Raw genomic sequence first — 16,695 nt, forward strand, 5'->3', positions numbered from 1 at the left:
AGCGAGGTGGGGGGGGGGTCCCTCTCTAGTCCCGCCTTTTGTCCACGTATCCCTTCTACCGGCCAATGCCTTCTCCGATTTCTGAGACCAGCCCCTCTCCGTCGCCGTCCCCATTGGCTCTCAGGTCCAACGACTGGGCTCCTACCCGGAAGTCGCGTCTGGGAGGCAGTTTCCTAGACTACGACACCGGAAAGCTGGGGGTGGCGCTCCGGACGGCTGAGGGAGGAGGGCGGAGGGCGGAGGGCGGTGGCAGCGCTGGCGCTGAAGACCGGCTCGGTGGCTTTGACAAACAGTTTGGCGCCGGCGGCCGCCCGCCACGGTTCACAGCCCGCCCTCGCCCCGGCTTGCAGCCCCCCTACCCGCCGGTGTCCGGCAATGTGTCCCGCCGCCCGGGCGTAGCAGCCGCCGCGCCTGCGCGGAACCGCTGGGCCATGAGCACAGCCGGCGGCGGCTGGGGCTGCGGGTCCCCGGTGCCCCAGCGAGCGCCCTGGAGCCTGGTGGCGGCCACGGCCGCTCTCTGCCTGCTGTCCGCCACGTCGGTGAGGACGGCGGCGGCCGCGCCCATGAGTCGGGAGGAGAAGCAGCGGCTGGGGTAAGGGTGCCTGGTCGCCGGGTGCGCGCGCGCGCTCGCGCTCGTGGGGGGCCTCGCGGGTCCGCCGGCGAGGGTCTGTCACCCCGACCCGGACGGGCGCTGCTGCCCGGCTCCGAACAGACGCTGCCGCGCGAGCGCCGAGCCCGGGTGAGCGGCCCGGCCAAGACGGGGACTGGGAGGGACCCTGCCCGCGACGTGACCTCGGGGGATGCGGGTGTCCCCCGGGCTGCGGGGCGACACGTGCGGGGGCTCCGGGAGGTCAGCCGCCGAGTGGCGGCGGCCGGGGGGTCGGGGACCTACCTCCGGGCTAGCCGGCGCGGGGGTCCGCATTGCCTTCCCAGCGGTGCACGGTTCTTAACCCAAGCGAGCCACCGGCCGGGGTTGGGGGGGGGGGGTGTGGATCTCGCCCTTAGTGAAGGAAGTGGGGTTTACACCTGTTAGGGAAAGGGAGGAGGCGTTTTGGAACTTGGACTTTTCCATGCCAGTTTCTTTTTCTTTTATTTATTTATTTATTTATTTATTTATTTATTTATTTATTTATTTTCTGCACAGCATTCTCGTAATGGAACAGACTGATGGTCTAACTCAGAAGCCCTAACTGAACATTACCTATTTATTGACTCCGAGTAGTTTTTCATCAGTCTTGGAAGTGCCATAAACATATCCGTTGCATTTGCAACGTCGAGTTCAGACTCAGCAGTACTAGCAGACGAGCAATCTCACCACCGATGAATAATAATCATAATGAAGCCGAGAATTAATGGAAAATAGGCAAAGGCATGATCAGTTAAGTCACGAGTGGAAGTGCAGATAGGCAGTAAATACGAAAAGTTACTCAGCCTCATGGACAGGGGAGATGCAAATTAAAATAATGAAATAATTTGGCTTTGCCCATCAAAATATGAAACACGGGGATGCAATATTGGCTAGTTGAGGTGGGAAAACATAATTTGGTACAGTGTAATGTAACTTATTAAGACTGTCTCCTAAAATTTAAATGATATATTTTTTGACTCCTCGGACTTATCTTTGCATATCTCCTTTACAGAAGTACAACAAGGAGATAGTTATGCAGAGTGTGCATTTCCTGGGAAGGAAATGATTGGATATGTTTCACCTTATTAAGGAAGAGATCTTTCATTAGAAATCAATCCAGGATATTTTTCCAAGGCAAACCAAAATAAAGGAAGTTGTAGAATAATATAGAAATACTTCTGTGCCCAGATTTTTTTTTTTTTTTGCCAGTCCTGGGCTTGAGCTCAGGGCCTGAGCACTGTCCTTGGACTTTCTCAAGGCTAGAGCTCTACCACTTGAGCCTCAGCGCCACTTCCGGCTTTTTTGCTATGTATGTGGGGTACCAAGGAATCGAACCCAGGTCTTTATGCATGCTAGGCAAGCACTCTAACACTAGGCCAAACTCCCGGCCCTGTGCCCAGATTTTTAAAAGATGGAAAGATAGTTTAGTTAGTGTAAAGATGAAAGGGAAGTTGAACCATCCTGGTTTAATTTATGTCCTTTATTTGAGTCATTACAAGATTCATACTCATTTTAAAATAAAATAACAACAGAAGTCATGTAAGAAAAAGGGGAAGTATCAACTGTGAAAACATACTGATCAGTAAACTGTCATGAGTACCTTACATTTTCTCTTTGAATTGAAGGTATCACTGATAACTTTTACCTAATAGCCCAACTCTTAGCCCAGTTATGTGTGTAACTCTTCCTATTTGATCATGAGGTGGCTTTCTTCTTTGCAAATAAAGAAATTAAGATTTAAGCCAACATGCTAGGAATTGGTGGAGCCAGCTTTCAAAGCCAGTTGTGTCTCACCCCAGAACCCATTATTCTATCTATGGTGCTGCATTTCCTTAACACTAGAAGAAAAGTATTAAATCTGTTAAGGACTGAAAATATTTTATTTGATTTGCTACCACCTTCCTTGCCCCTTGCTTTATTAAAATTCTTCATTTGGTAAAATATTTATTAGATAAGTAAATATTTTTTTTCTTTGTGCCAGTCCCGGGCTTGAGCTCAGGGCCTGAGCACTGTCCTCGGGTTTTCTCAAAGCTTGAGCCACAGCCCCACTTCTGGCTTTTTTCTATGTTTGTGGTTTGAGGAATTGAACCTGGGTCATCGTGCATACTAGGCAAGCACTCTACCACTAGGCCAGACACCCAGCCCTAGATAAGTAAATTTTTGACTAGAATTTTTAATGGGACATACTGGCTTAAGCTTTTAGCTCATATTTTGAGCTAATTTTCAAAAGTAAAATTCCAGTTATTGAGGCTTGTTACTTTACATCGGTAGTATTTAACTTTTTTTTTTTTTTTTTTTTTTTTTTTCCAGTCCTGGGCTTGGGCCCAGAGCCTGAGAACTGTCCTTGTGTTTTCTCAAGGCTAGTGCTCTACCACTTGAGCCATAGCGCCACTTCTGGCCTTTTTCTATGTATGTGGTACCGAGGAATCGAACCCTGGTCTTTGTGCATGCTAGGCAAGCACTCTACTACTAGGCCAAACTCCTGGCCCCGTTAACTTTTTTTTTTAAAATTATTTATTTATTTTGTCAGTCCTAGGCCTTGAACTCATGGCCTGAACACTATCTTTGGGCTATCTCAATGCTAGAGCTCTACCACTTGAGCCACAGCATCATTTTTGGCTTTTTTCTATGTATGTGGTACCAAGGAATCGAACCCAAGTTTTCGTGCATGCTAGGCAAGCACTCTAACACTAGGCTAAACTCCTGGCCTCAATATTTAACTTTTTGATTTAACATTCTGTACTTGCCTTTGTTAGGACTAAATGTGCTAGAGAGCAGCTGGGTATTAAGTAGGTCTTAGGAAACTTGCTGAACATATGTTGCATATATGTAAGGTTGCAGAACAATTGTGTCCTCCCATGCAAATCTACTCATAATTTTGAAAATTTGGTATTGCAAAGTTGAGTTAGGAAGTTAAAGCATCTGTTACCTGTTCATGTACCCATATTTGACTATCCTCACCAAGTTCAGAAATGTCTAATTCTTGATATTTTATGTGGATCTTAGGGAAGGGAAAAATAGAATTTGTATTCCATTTATTAATATAGGCACTTAAGAGAAAATTTCCATCTTTTTATGTATACTTACCTTTTGTTTCTAGCTTGAGAGATCTTTGTCATCCTCAGTATAGCAGATGCTTATTGTGATTCATTAAGATACTCCATAATTTTTGGAGCTCATTTGATCCATATCCTTGTGTGTGTGTGTGTGTGTGTGTGTGTATATATATATATATATATATACATATACATACATACATATGTGTGTGTGTAAGCTTATATACTTTATATATAGTTATATACATAAAATATACTTATTTACATGAAAATATATAGATGTTTATATATGGTATATATACATATTTTTTATGTATATATACTATATTTTGTATATATAGTATTTAAAATAATATGTAAGTATATATATGAATGTATAAAAAATTAGTGTTTTAGCAAAGTGGTGGTAAGATCTTGTTTTGATGGTTAGGTGCTTAAGTGATTATTCATTAAAATAGTTAAGGTTTAATTTTTGTAGATAATAGTCTAGTGCTTAAAGCTAGGGTTTGGAAATTGGGTCTTTTCTGTCAGCTAGCATCATTACCAGCATTTCATCATCTGGGATTACAGGTTCTTTTCTTTTTTCCCTTTTTGGTGACTCTCCTAGAGCTTGAACTCAGGGCCTAAGTATTATCAGTAAGCTAATTTATTTTTTCTCAAGGCTAGTGCTCTACCACTTCAGCCATAGCCTTGCCCTAGGCTTTCTTGCCCAGGCTGGCTTGAAACTGCAATCAGATCTCAGCCTCCTGCTTAGTTAGGATTACAGGACTGAGCCACTACCTGGTTTAGGATTACAGTTTTTAAAATGACAATGGCAGTACCATAGGAAGCAAAAATTACAATATAAGCAATCATTTTCTGTAACATGTTTTTTCGTTTGTTACTATTAGTAACTGGAAGTTTGGAAAAAGAAGACTTAGTAAACGTTATTTTCTTGATTATTGATTTGGCCTTGTCTATCATAGTGCTAACTTTAGTAATTTTTCCAGTACCATTCAAGCCCTTGATTATGAGTTTTCATTGTGAGATTGATTCCCTAGTCCCTACCTTTTTTCTTGCAGGTTTTGATTTAGTAAATCCAGGCTTCATGTAGATTTGAAGAATAGGCATTTTTTTTTCCTCTCTCATCTGTCTCTGTGTGGTATTTCATTTATTTTTGAGAGAAGTCTCACTACGTAGACCAGCGTAGCCTCACTGCAAACTGCCTCAGTCTCAGTGCTGGAACAAACCTCATTTTAGAGGTAAATACTGTTTTTTGTTTCTTTGTTTTTAGGAGGAAACGGATTGCATCATAAAATATTTTTTGAAAGATATGACAAGCAATATATATGTACTAAAATTAGGCTGTGTGTGTGTGTATGTCTGTCTGTATGTATGTGTATGTATGTGTGTTATATTGGTCCTGGGGCTTGAACTCAGGGGTGTTGTCCTTTTGCTTTTTCATTCAAGGATGGCATTCTGCCTTTTGAATAACAGCTCCACTTCTGGCTTTGTGGTGACTAATTGGAGATAAGAGTCTGTAGGTTTTCTTTGTGCAAGTTGGCTTCAAATCTGTATCCTCATATCTTGAACTCCCGTATAACTAGGATTACAGATGGGATCTACTGCCCTTCTGGTGACATTATTGGTTTGGTTCAGTTTAATGAGATAGACAGAGGCTTAATAAAGTATTATTTTATGGCTGGGCAGTGTATTACGCCTGTAATCTCAGCAACTCTAAAGATAACTTGGGAGTTGCTGGGGAGATTGAGGCCCATCTCAGGCAAAAAGTATGAGACTGTATCTGAAAAATAACTAAAAGCAGAAAGGACACAGCATGGCTCAAGTGGTAGAAATCCTATAGAACGGACACAATTTTATATTAACACACATACTTGTTTCTATAATTTGGCAGAAAGTATAAGAATACTGTATAATTACATATAAAATATAAGAAAAATGGTACCAATAACTGTTTTCGGGGGGGCTCTCTAGCAGTGTAGTATTTTTCGTTCAGGATACACAGATTAAATAATTACATTAAGAGCTGCAGTGATTACCTTTCAGCATTTTTCTTATCATCATGGCTTGTATCATTTAGTGATATTCTTAGGGAATCTCCAAGATGAGTTAAAAAAAAATTCTAGGTCCAGTAAAAGTTTAGCTCAGCATTGTGATGAGTTAATGAAAATATATCTACTAACTGGCCAATTTTTCTGATTATGTTTGTATTTCCTTGTAACTGAATTTTTAAGTTCATAGGAGTGTTTTTTTTTTGTAGGAAAATGAACTTTTAAAAAAGCAAATGGAATATACTTAACCTTTCTTTATTTTTTTCTTACCCCCACCCCCAAATTAGGAATCAAGTACTGGAAATGTTTGATCATGCTTATGGTAACTATATGGTAAGTAAGAAACTTGTCTTTATGTGCCTCTTTTTTTCTTTAAAGTTGGTTGTGGGGCTTGAACTCTTGGTTTGAGTGCTGTCCTTGAGCTCTTCAGCTCATGGATAGTGGTCGACCACTTGAGCCACAACATTACTTCTGGTTTTCTGGTTGTTAAGTGGAGATAGGACTCTCGCAGACTTTTGTGCCGGGCTGGCTTTGAACCCTGATCCTCAGATCTCAGCCTCTTGAGTAGCTAGGATTACAGGTATGAGCCACCTGGCTCTTTATGTACCCTTTTATGAACTGGTTGTTACATGAACACAATCATGTGGAGATTTTGGAACCTGAATTAATACACATTTTTAAAAAATTTAATTTTATTGGAAAGTTGATGTAAAGAGGGATTATAATTATATAAGTGAGGTAATGAGTACATTTCTTGTCAAACAGAGTTACCCTCTCCCTCATTTTTCTCCCACTTACCCTCCCTGGCAATTCCTTTTTCCCCTAAGTTGTAAAGTTCATTTCCAACATAGTGTCTTGTGAGTATCACTGTTACATTGATTCACTCTTTGTTCTTTGTCTTTCCATTTTGGTTTTCTCCTTTCCTTTCCCAAATCAAATAAACATTGGGCACCAGAATAAAAAACAGTGACAATGAGATAAACCAGAGGAAAAAAAAAAACAGAAAAAAGAAAAAATAAATCTTGTTTCCATATCTTTTGGAGTTCATTTCAATTAGTATCATTTTATATGGTCATATGTATATAGCTATTGAGCTCTTATGATTCTCTGCTAGGACTATTCTAGACATATACTGATTATTACAAATGAGGTAAACCATGGAACCTATGTTTCTTTGGGTCTGGCTTACTTAATATGATTTTTTCCCATATCTTTCCATTTACTAACAAATTGGATGATGCTGTTCTTTCTGATGGAAGCATAGCATTCCATTGTGTATATATGCCACATTTTCTTGATCCATTCAGCTACTGAGGGGCATCTGGGTTGGTGCCATATCTTAGCTATGGTAAATGATGCTGCAGTGAACATAGTGGTGCTGGTAGCTTCATTGTAGCCTTATTTGTGATCATTTGGGTAAATATTAGCACTTTCTCTTTTTTGCCAGTCCTGGGGCTTGAACTCAGGACCTGAACACTGTTCTTGGACATTCTCAAGGTTAGAGTTCTATCACTTGAGCCACATCACCACTTCTGGCTTCCTCTATGTATGTAGTACCAAGGAATTGAACCTGGGTCTTTGTGCATGCTAGGCAAGCACTCTACCACTGGGCCAAACTCCTGGTCCTTAGCACATTTTTTTTTTAAAGAACAGTTTTAAAAAGCAGGACAGATACAAGTTAACAGATTATTCCTAGTAGTGTTTCTTAGAGAATCAGTTATTGAATATGTAAGAAATGACTGAAGTCACATTATGCAAGTTTCTATTTATACAGTTTACTTGGGCATTGTGAGGTATTTATTGATTGAGTGCTGTGTATAACTGGATACTATAGAAGCAAACGTGGAAAAGATGTTATAATTGTCTTAAAAGGAAATTCATGCTCAAAACTAGTTAAAAGAAACTGCAATAATACACACTCTTATGTAGAAAACCACTAAAGGAGTTAAGCCTTTGTTCAAGTTCTATTTTTTGTGGACTTTGTATTGAACATATTTTGCTTTCTGCTTGCTGATCATATTGTTTTAAGTATCTTTTAGAGGACCTTTAAGATGAATAGCATTTTAGCTTTATTAGTTGAAAAACATTCTACCTTAAGGAAACAAAGAAAAAGGGAAAATTTAGAGACCTTTTAAATAGCAATGTAGATAATCTAGCAAGCAAGTTTTAGAGCTCAAAAGAAAGTTTTACATATAAATGAATAATTTTGAAGAGTTTTAATGAACTTATTCTAAGAATTTCTTATTATCTCTGCTTTTACCCTATGACCCTGTGTCAGTAGATTTTCAGTATGATTACAGGCTATAAAATGTTCAATAGAGAACTAACTTTAAGTCTATTTGAATTTTCAACTAGTTTTCTGGATCCATTTTCATTTATATTAGCAAAATATGTTCATATATCAACATTCTTATATATGAACATCTAAGTATGTATATTATACATAGTAAACACTTTTTAAAAAAGAAATTTATTAGTCCTTGCCATCTTTTATATTTTCATTTGGTAAAGGCATTTTTAGATTCATTTCTCCAAATTTTAGCTATTCCCTTAATATTTCTTTGAAAATAATTTATTTCTGGTCAATTCCGTATGGAAAAAGTAAAGTTGAGCAACTCTAGGGTAATGTTTTAGAGAGGATGAAGTGGGCTCATGCTACGCTTCTAGTATAGCCAACTTTTAAGTGCATATTTTCAATTCCAGAGTTGAATAAAAATACAGATTAGTGACTTTATTACATGTTGCTATGAATGAAAGCCTCTCTATAAAATTATATCATTAATAGGTACATAGCAGAACATTATGTCAGTATAATTTTTTTCCTGCTATAGAGCATACCAAATTAGTGGGTTTGTGATAAGCAGATAGTGCCACCCTCGCAGGACTTTCTGGCCGTTACTCTTGTGATCAAACAGGATAAGTTTTGGCTACAACAAACTACTTATAAGATCTAAGTGAGGAGGATTTCAACTCTTACACTTATGAATTTCTGGAGATAACATCCTCTTCCACATTTTCTAAGATGAGGCCATCCTCATCTGTAGGTCACTGTAGTACGTGCTTTTAAATGTTGGGGTGTATTACAACATAAGGAATACTTGTAGTGTACTTGTGTTGTGTCCAGTCTATGTGATACTTGTAACCCAAGATTTAATCTAGAATTTACTCTTTGCTTTCAAGTTCTCAACTTGAAACTAACACAGCACTGTTCTAAAATATAAAAGAGATCAAGGTACCTGTTGTTACTTGAAGTTAGTTGAAGCAATTTTAGCTTCTTTGTTAAGAAGCATCATTTGCTTCATATAGGGTTAAATAGTTTTGATCCCCACTTATGAAGTTGGTCCCTAAATGGTTCAGATAATCACACTGAGCAGTGTCTTAACAGTATGAAAGAGAAGTATTGCAGATGATTTTTGTAGACTAAGAGTTTTGAGAATAAAGGTTTTTCTTCATTTTTGTTGTCTTTTTTGTGTCCTCTGCTCAGTATGTTGACTGGAATATTAATTTTTTTTTTTTTTTTGCCAGTCCTGAGGCTTGAACTCAAAGCCTAAACACTGTCCTTGGGCTTTCTCACGGCTAATGTTCTACCACTTGAGCCACACCACCACTTTTGACTTTTTCCGTGTTTGTGGAAGCAAGGAATGGAACCTAGGGCTTCGTGCATGCTAGGCAAGCACTCTTACCATTAGACCACGCTCCGGCCCTTATTTAATGTTTGTTTAAAAAAATTAAACTGAAAGAAAAACCCCTAAATCTTGTGAAGATCATTTTTTTTTTGTACTCGAGTATTGTGATATGACATACAAGATAATTGTCTTTTAAACTCAAAGCAGTAACTTAGTAAGAGTCTTTAAAAATTAAAACTTACAGTAAATGTCTGGTGGGACCCATAAATCTCCTAGTTAGTTGTTTCCTGTGCTTAGATATGAAATGCCTGATACATGGTAGGCTTTTAATGTTGAAAGCTTTTCTTTATGGCTTACTACTTCTTTCTATTATTATTCTCCAAGCTAGTCTCCAACTAGGACACTTTTTTAATCCTCTTGGTTCCCAGGAAAATACACGTATAACAATTGTGAGCAAGCACTCTGGACTTAGAACAGGATACCCTGAGGTGGCTAAGCCACCTACTTGCCACCTGCATGCTGACAACCGGAAAGTTTCCTAATCTTGAACCTGTTTCTTCCTTTCTGTAAAATGGAGACAGTCGTTTGCTTGCCTCACAGCATGTTAGAACTGTCTGGCAAATAGGAATGCTGCCTAAGAGTTTACTTCCTCTGTGGGTACTAGCAACTGATAGTAACTACTATCATCATTATATGTGCTCTGCCTGGGATTAAAATTTTCCTCCTAAAAATTTATGGATTGAGTGGGAAACGGGGACAAAAAACATGAGAAGAGCTATCAATGTGCGAGAAGTAATGCACCTACTACCTGACGAATGTAACTGTAACCCCTCTGTACATTATCCTGACAATAAAAAAGAATAAAAAAATTCATTTACATTTAATTTCACAGCTCCCTCCTGAGATATTCCTTAAAGCATTCTTTTCTTTCTGCCCTACGTATGTATTCTTTTAGGTTTACATTTTCTTTTCACTAATGAAATAAAAGATTCTCTTCTTGTGATTTCCCAGTAAAAATGTCTTGCTGGCTTTAGGTAGATTACATCTCTGCCACCCCTAGAGTTGTAACCAAGGATTTCTGATTTTATTAGTTATTGGCATAATTAGTAACATATCTATTTGAAAAATCTTTAGTCCCATTACACTGCTGTTTACCCACAGAATTGCACAGATGGCTTTTTCTTTTTTACAAATAACATGAAATTTTATGTTATTTTAGGCAGTTCTTGTATAACCTCACTTAACCCCAGAACATGGGCCACAGTAGGGCCTCTAGTAACATGTTTTGAATATGCTGAATTAAGTTTGTAAATTAAGTTAGTCAAATGACATTTGTCTGGGCCACTAAATGCAGAACCTTTTTTCTTCTGAGCTCCCTGACATTGTTTGTCTCCCAGGGTTTGAAATGTAAGGAAAGGCTGTACTTGATAGAGTCCTAAGCATTTGACATAGATTTGGAAAGAATTGTAAAAGCCAGTTTTCTTTGACAAGTAAGGTCATACCTAATCTGTATCTCTTGTATATTGGATAGTTTCATTTTTGTGAAAGAAATAACAGATTAGTCTTTATTTTGTGGATTTCTTTGTTTGAGAAAGGATCTTGATTAAAAAGTCTGGTGTGGCCTTGAACTCATGATCTCTGTGCTCTTGCTGGAGCAGGCTGAGATTACAGCTTTAAGCCATCATACTCAGCTAATTAGTCTTTCTCATTAAATCAGAGGAGCTATTTTTAAATGCAGTTTCCTGTGGGTTTCCAGATTTATGTATGTTTTCTTAGTAATGAATTTTTTTTCTTTCTTTTGGCAGTAATGAACATTTGCTTGGCATGTACTCCACTATTTGAGCCGTACCTCTCGCCATTATTTGTTTTAGTTTCTTTTGAGGTAGGGTATTGTGTTTTTGACTGGTGTAGCTTCAGACTGCATTTCTGTATGTGGCTAAGCCTCATGACTGGGATGACAGGTACATACTTCCCTCCCTAGCTTGTTAGAATCTCTAACTTGGTTGTCTAGACTGGCCTTAATCTTCTTCATTTCTTCCTCTTTAGTATCTGAGACGGCATCAGCCACCATATGCGAAGGTTTAGATTTTTTTTTATTAAGTAAAACATAAAGCAGACAATGTACCATTCAAGTAATTTTTAAGTATATGGTTATGGGTCATTAAACTCATTCACATTATTTTGCATACATGTAAACCTTTTTCATCTTTGCCATATAAAACTTTACCTGATGTTTCTTATTATTAATTTGTTCATGAAAAGGAATATTATGGCTGGACTATGGTGACTCACATTTGTAATCCCTAGTTACTTGGGAGCTGAGAATAGGAGAATGACACAGTGTGAAGCTAGTTCAAGTGGAAAAGTTCTTGAGATTCAACCGATAGCTGTGCAGAGTGGTGGTTTTTTTTTTTTTTTTTTTTTTTTTTTTTTGTCATTCCAAGATATGTAAGAGACCTAAGATTGAAAGGACTAAGGTTCCAGCCCAGACTAGAGTCCAAAAGGTTCCATCTCCAGGGTGGAAACTGAACTTAAGAGGGAAACTGGATGCAATGGGACACACCTGTGATTCCAGCAATGACGGAAAGCTTAAAGTAGGCAGACCACAACTCAGACCACAACTATGCCTGGTCTGGAAGTGAAACCCTATCTTAAAAATAACCAGTGGAAAACAAGACCAGAAACTCAGTAGTATTGTGCCACCTGGCAAGTGGTAGGCCCTAAGTTCAAACTTCAGTGCTGCCTCCCTCCCTCTAAAAGAGTAATTTGCAAACATAACATTTTAGAAATTGTACTTAAGTGGGGCTGGTTATAAATTTTTATTTCACTTTTTGTGGTACTACCATTTGTTAATCAGTGTTCCTTAACCTCTTAGAACATCTTAAAATGCTACCAAACTTACATAAGAAAGTCTACCATGTCCTTTCATCATGCTTCATATTCACACTCTGATATTCCAATTAGAATTTTAACTCATTAGAACCAGGTCCTTCTGTTTAACTTATAAGAAATAAACATTTAGTTTTTTGTGCATAATTTTCAGTAATGTAAAGTTGATTTAGAACACCACTAATTGATTAATATTTGACTTGTTTCTAGTCTTTTGGATATTATTTGTATTGAGGCTTGAACTCAGGTTGTCTCTTAGCTTTTTCACTCAAGGATGGCATTCTACCACTTGAGCTACAGCTCTACTGCTTTCTTTTTGGTGGTTAATTGGGGATAAAAGTCACAGACTTTCCTGCCTGGGCTGGCCTCTAATTGTCATCCTCAGATTTCAATGTTTTGTGTAGCTAGGATGACAGGTGTAAGTCACTGTGCCTAAAACTGCTGTGCACCTGTGTGTAGTATTAATTGGGGATAAGAGTCTCAGGAACTCTAGTGCCTAGGCTGGCTTTAAACGATGATCCTCACTCCGATCCCAGCCTCCTGAGTAGCTAGGATGACAGGCATGAGCCACAACACCCGGCTAAGTCTGGCAGTGTTTTATAGAGTTAGACTTACACTTACCTGTAGTGTAGTATTTATGTGGGCTTATATTTTCCTGTATTTCCTACATAGGTAGTATTTATGTGGGCTTACATTTTCCTACGTAGGACTGGGATTAATAGGTCCTTTGGTAAGTGTTTAGTTTATAAATTTAGCTTATAAATACATATTCTGACAGTTTGCACATTGGCTTTTAATTTTCTTACTATGTAGTGCCTCTTGTTTTTTTTTTCTTTCTTTTTTTTTGTGGGTCATGGGGCTTGAATCGGCTTGGGTGCTGTCCCAGGCTGTCCCAAGGCTACCACTCTACCCTTGAGCCAAGCCCCACTTCCCATTTTCCAGAAGTTTATTGGAGATAAGAGTCTCAGGTCCTTTTGTGCCTGGGCTGGCTTTGAACTTTGATCCTCAGATCTCAGTCTCCTGAGTAGCTAGGATTACAGGCATGAGCCACCTGCTTGGCTCTTAGTGACTTTTGAAGCATTTTTTTTTTATTGTAATTAGTAAAAGGGTTATATGATATTTGCCAGATAGAAGGTGTATTAATTCACATACATTGATACCCTTTCACATGTCTTGGTACCCGTTTCCCTCCCCCCCCCACACCCCCCACTCGTCTTGGTTTTCCCCCCTTCCCTATCAAATTTCAAATATCCAAATACAAATAAATTCATTATATCAGATAACAAAGTGAGATACTATACCAATATGAGATAACCAAGGGACAGCAAAGGAGATGAGAGACAACATAGTACATTAAGGACAACAATCATTCATTATATGGCTTTTGTTTCAGTATCCTGGAGGTCCTTTCAATTAGCTTCACATTATATGTCCTTATGTATCAAGATTTTGCTCTATTGCAGATCTCTGCTAGTAGAGCCCAAGGTTTCTACTGATTATGACGAATGAGGGAAACCATTGAGCCTAAGTTCCTTTGAGTCTGGCTTACTTCACTTAATATGATTTTTTCTAAGTCTTTCCATTTCCTAACAAATGGGGCGATGTCATTCTTTCTGACAGCAGCATAGAATTCCATTGTGTACAAATACCACAACTTGTTGATCCACTCATCAACTGAGGGACATCTAGGTTGGTTCCATATCTTTGCTATGGTGAATAGTGCTGCAATGAACATTGTTGTGCTAGTGGGTTTAGTATGTCCTTGTTTCTGGATGGTTGGGTAAATGCCAAGTAGTGGAATTGCTGGGTCATAGGGGAGTTCTATGTTTAGCCTTTTGAGGCACTGCCACACTGCTTTCCATAGTGGTTGGACGAGTTTGCACTCCCACCAACAGTGTAGTAGTGATCCCTCCTGGCCACATCCCCTCCAGCATCTGTTGTCATTCGTTTTCCTGATCCTGGCCATTCTAGCTGGAGTGAGGTGGAATCTTAGAGTTGTTTTGATTTGCATTTCTTTTATGACCAGAGATGTTGAGCATTTCTTCATGTGTCTATAGGCCATTTTTGTTTCTTCTTCAGAGAAGACTCTCTTTAAGTCTTTGGCCCATTTTTTAATGGGATGGTTGTTACTTTGGAGGTTAGTTTTGGAGTGATTCAATTTTTTGAGTTGTTGATATATTTTAGATATGAGGCCTTTGTCTGTTGTTTGGGGTTGGTGAAGATCTTCTCCCACTCTGTAGGCTTCCTGATTAGTTTACTAGCTATGTCCTTTGCCATGCAAAAGCTCTGCAGTTTAATGCAGTCCCACTTATCCAGCCTTTCTCTGATTTGTTGTGATTCTTGGTCCTTATTAAGAAAGTTTCGACCTGTGCCAAGGAGGCCTAGTGTATCTCCTATTCCTTCCTGTAGAGTTTTCAGTGTGTCAGCTTTTACCTCCAGGTCTTTGATCCATTTGGAGTTAATTCTAGTGCAAGGTGACAAAGAAGGATCCAGCTTTAGTTTTCTGCAGGTGCTTAACCAATTCTGCCAGCACAACTTGTTGAAGAGGCTGTCTTTCTTCCATTCTATTTTTTTGGCTCCCTTATCAAAGATTAGGTGGCCATAGGTCTGTGGTTTAATATCTGGGTCCTCAGTTCTATTCCATTGGTCTTCAGGCCTGTTCCTGTGCCAGTACCAAGCTGTTTTGAGAATTATAGCTCTGTAATAGAGTCTAAAGTTTGGTATTGAAATTCCTCCAGCGCTGTTCTTTCTGCTAAGAAGTGTTTTTGCTATACGGAGTCTTTTATTATTCCATATGAAATTTTGGATTGCCTCTTCTATTTCTTTAAAGAATGACATTGGTATGTTGATGGGTATTGCATTGAATTTGTAGATAGCTCTTGGCAAGATTGTCATTTTCACAATGTTGATTCTTCCAATCCAGGGGCATGGGAGGTTTTTCCATTTCCTTAGTTCTGCTTTAATTTCCTTTTTTAGGGTTTTAAAGTTTTCGTCAAAAAGGTCCTTTACATTCTTAGTTAAGCTAATTCCTAGGTACTTTATTTTCTTTGAGGCTATTGTGAAAGGAGTTTCTTTCCTGATTATTGCCTCGTTCCTCTCACTGTTGGCATAAAGGAAGGCAGTTGATTTTTGAGGGTTGATTTTATAGCCTGCTACTCTTCCAAAGCTTTGGATCAGCTCAAGGAGCTTGGGAGTAGAGTCTATAGGATTCTTTAAATACAGAATCATGTCATCTGCAAAGAGGGATAGTTTTATTTCCTCTTTCCCTACTTGGATCCCTTTATGCTTGCTTCTTGCCTTATTGCACTGGCTAGGAATTCTAGTACTATGTTAAAGAGGAGTGGAGAGAGTGGGCATCCTTGTCTCGTTCCTGATTTTAGAGGGAATGGCTTTAGATTTTCACCATTAAGTGTAATACTAGCAGTAGGTTTCTCATACACAGCCTTTATTACATTGAGGAATGTTCCATGCATTCCTAGTTTCTCCAGAGCTTTTAACATAAAGGGGCGTTGGATCTTGTCAAATGCCTTTTCTGCGTCTATTGAGACAATCATGTGATTTTTGTCTTTGCTCCTGTTGATGTGTTGAATAAGGAGTTGGTTCTTTGAAAGAATTAACAAAATTGACAAGCCCTTAGCAAATCTTACCAAAAAAAGAGAGCATATCGAAATAAACAAAATCGCAGATGAAAATGGTAATATCACGACAGAAATTACCAAGATCCAGAATATCATGAGGGAATACTTCTCAAACCTTTATGCCAACAAATTTGAGAATCTAGATGAAATGGATGAATTCCTAGCCAATATTAACATACCCACACTGAACCAAGAAGAACTAAGCCAACTCAACAGGCCTATTTCAAGCTCTGAAATAGAAATGGCAATTAGAGAACTTCCACCTAAGAAAAGCCCAGGGCCAGATGGATTCACAGCTGAATTCTATAAGGTCTTCAAAGCAGAGCTCACACTAATACTCCTCAAGCTCTTCAACGAAATTGAAAATGAAGGTTCCTTACCAAACTCATTCTATGAAGCCAGTATAACCCTCATCCCCAAACCAGACAGAGATTCATCAAAGAAAGAGAACTATAGACCTATATCTTTGATGAAAATCGATGCAAAACTTCTCAACAAAATACTGGCCAACCGTCTACAACAACTCATCAAAAAAATTATACACTATGATCAAACTGGATTCATCACAGGGAGGCAAAGCTGGTTCAACATACGCAAATCATTTTTTTTTTTTTTAAATTTTGGTGCCAGTCCTGGGGCTTGAATTCAAGGGGGCTTGGATACTGTTCCTGAGATTTTTTTGCTCAGGGCTGGTGCTCTACTAGTTGAGCCACAATTCTACTTCTGGCTTTTGGTGTCTTGATTGTCAATGAGTCTCAGTTTCATGGACATTTCTGCCTAGGCTGGCTTCAAACTTAAGACTTTCAA

The 16,695-nt window shown here is 39.0% G+C and overlaps 1 protein-coding gene across 6 annotated transcripts in view; it reads left to right on the forward strand.

Annotated features, from left to right (window-relative positions):
• The first annotated feature begins 224 nt into the window (after window positions 1-224).
• Edem3 (ER degradation enhancing alpha-mannosidase like protein 3) overlaps window positions 225-16,695 on the forward strand; it is a 71,034-nt gene continuing 54,563 nt past the window's right edge. For 5 of the 6 annotated variants that reach the window (XM_090340247.1, XM_090340249.1, XM_090340248.1 and 2 more), the window contains exons 1-2: window positions 225-592; window positions 6,023-6,068. In XM_090340247.1, coding sequence (XP_090196373.1) covers window positions 432-592; window positions 6,023-6,068 — 207 coding nt within the window. In that variant the 5' untranslated portion in view covers window positions 225-431. Of the gene's footprint in view, window positions 593-4,790; window positions 4,926-6,022; window positions 6,069-16,695 lie in introns of those variants that run through there. The other variant, XM_090340252.1, reaches the window with a different exon arrangement.

Source organism: Megascapheus bottae, chromosome 10 (assembly GCF_031878675.1).
Source record: "Megascapheus bottae isolate mThoBot1 chromosome 10, mThoBot2.hap1, whole genome shotgun sequence".
NCBI classification, from domain to species: Eukaryota; Metazoa; Chordata; class Mammalia; order Rodentia; family Geomyidae; genus Megascapheus; species Megascapheus bottae.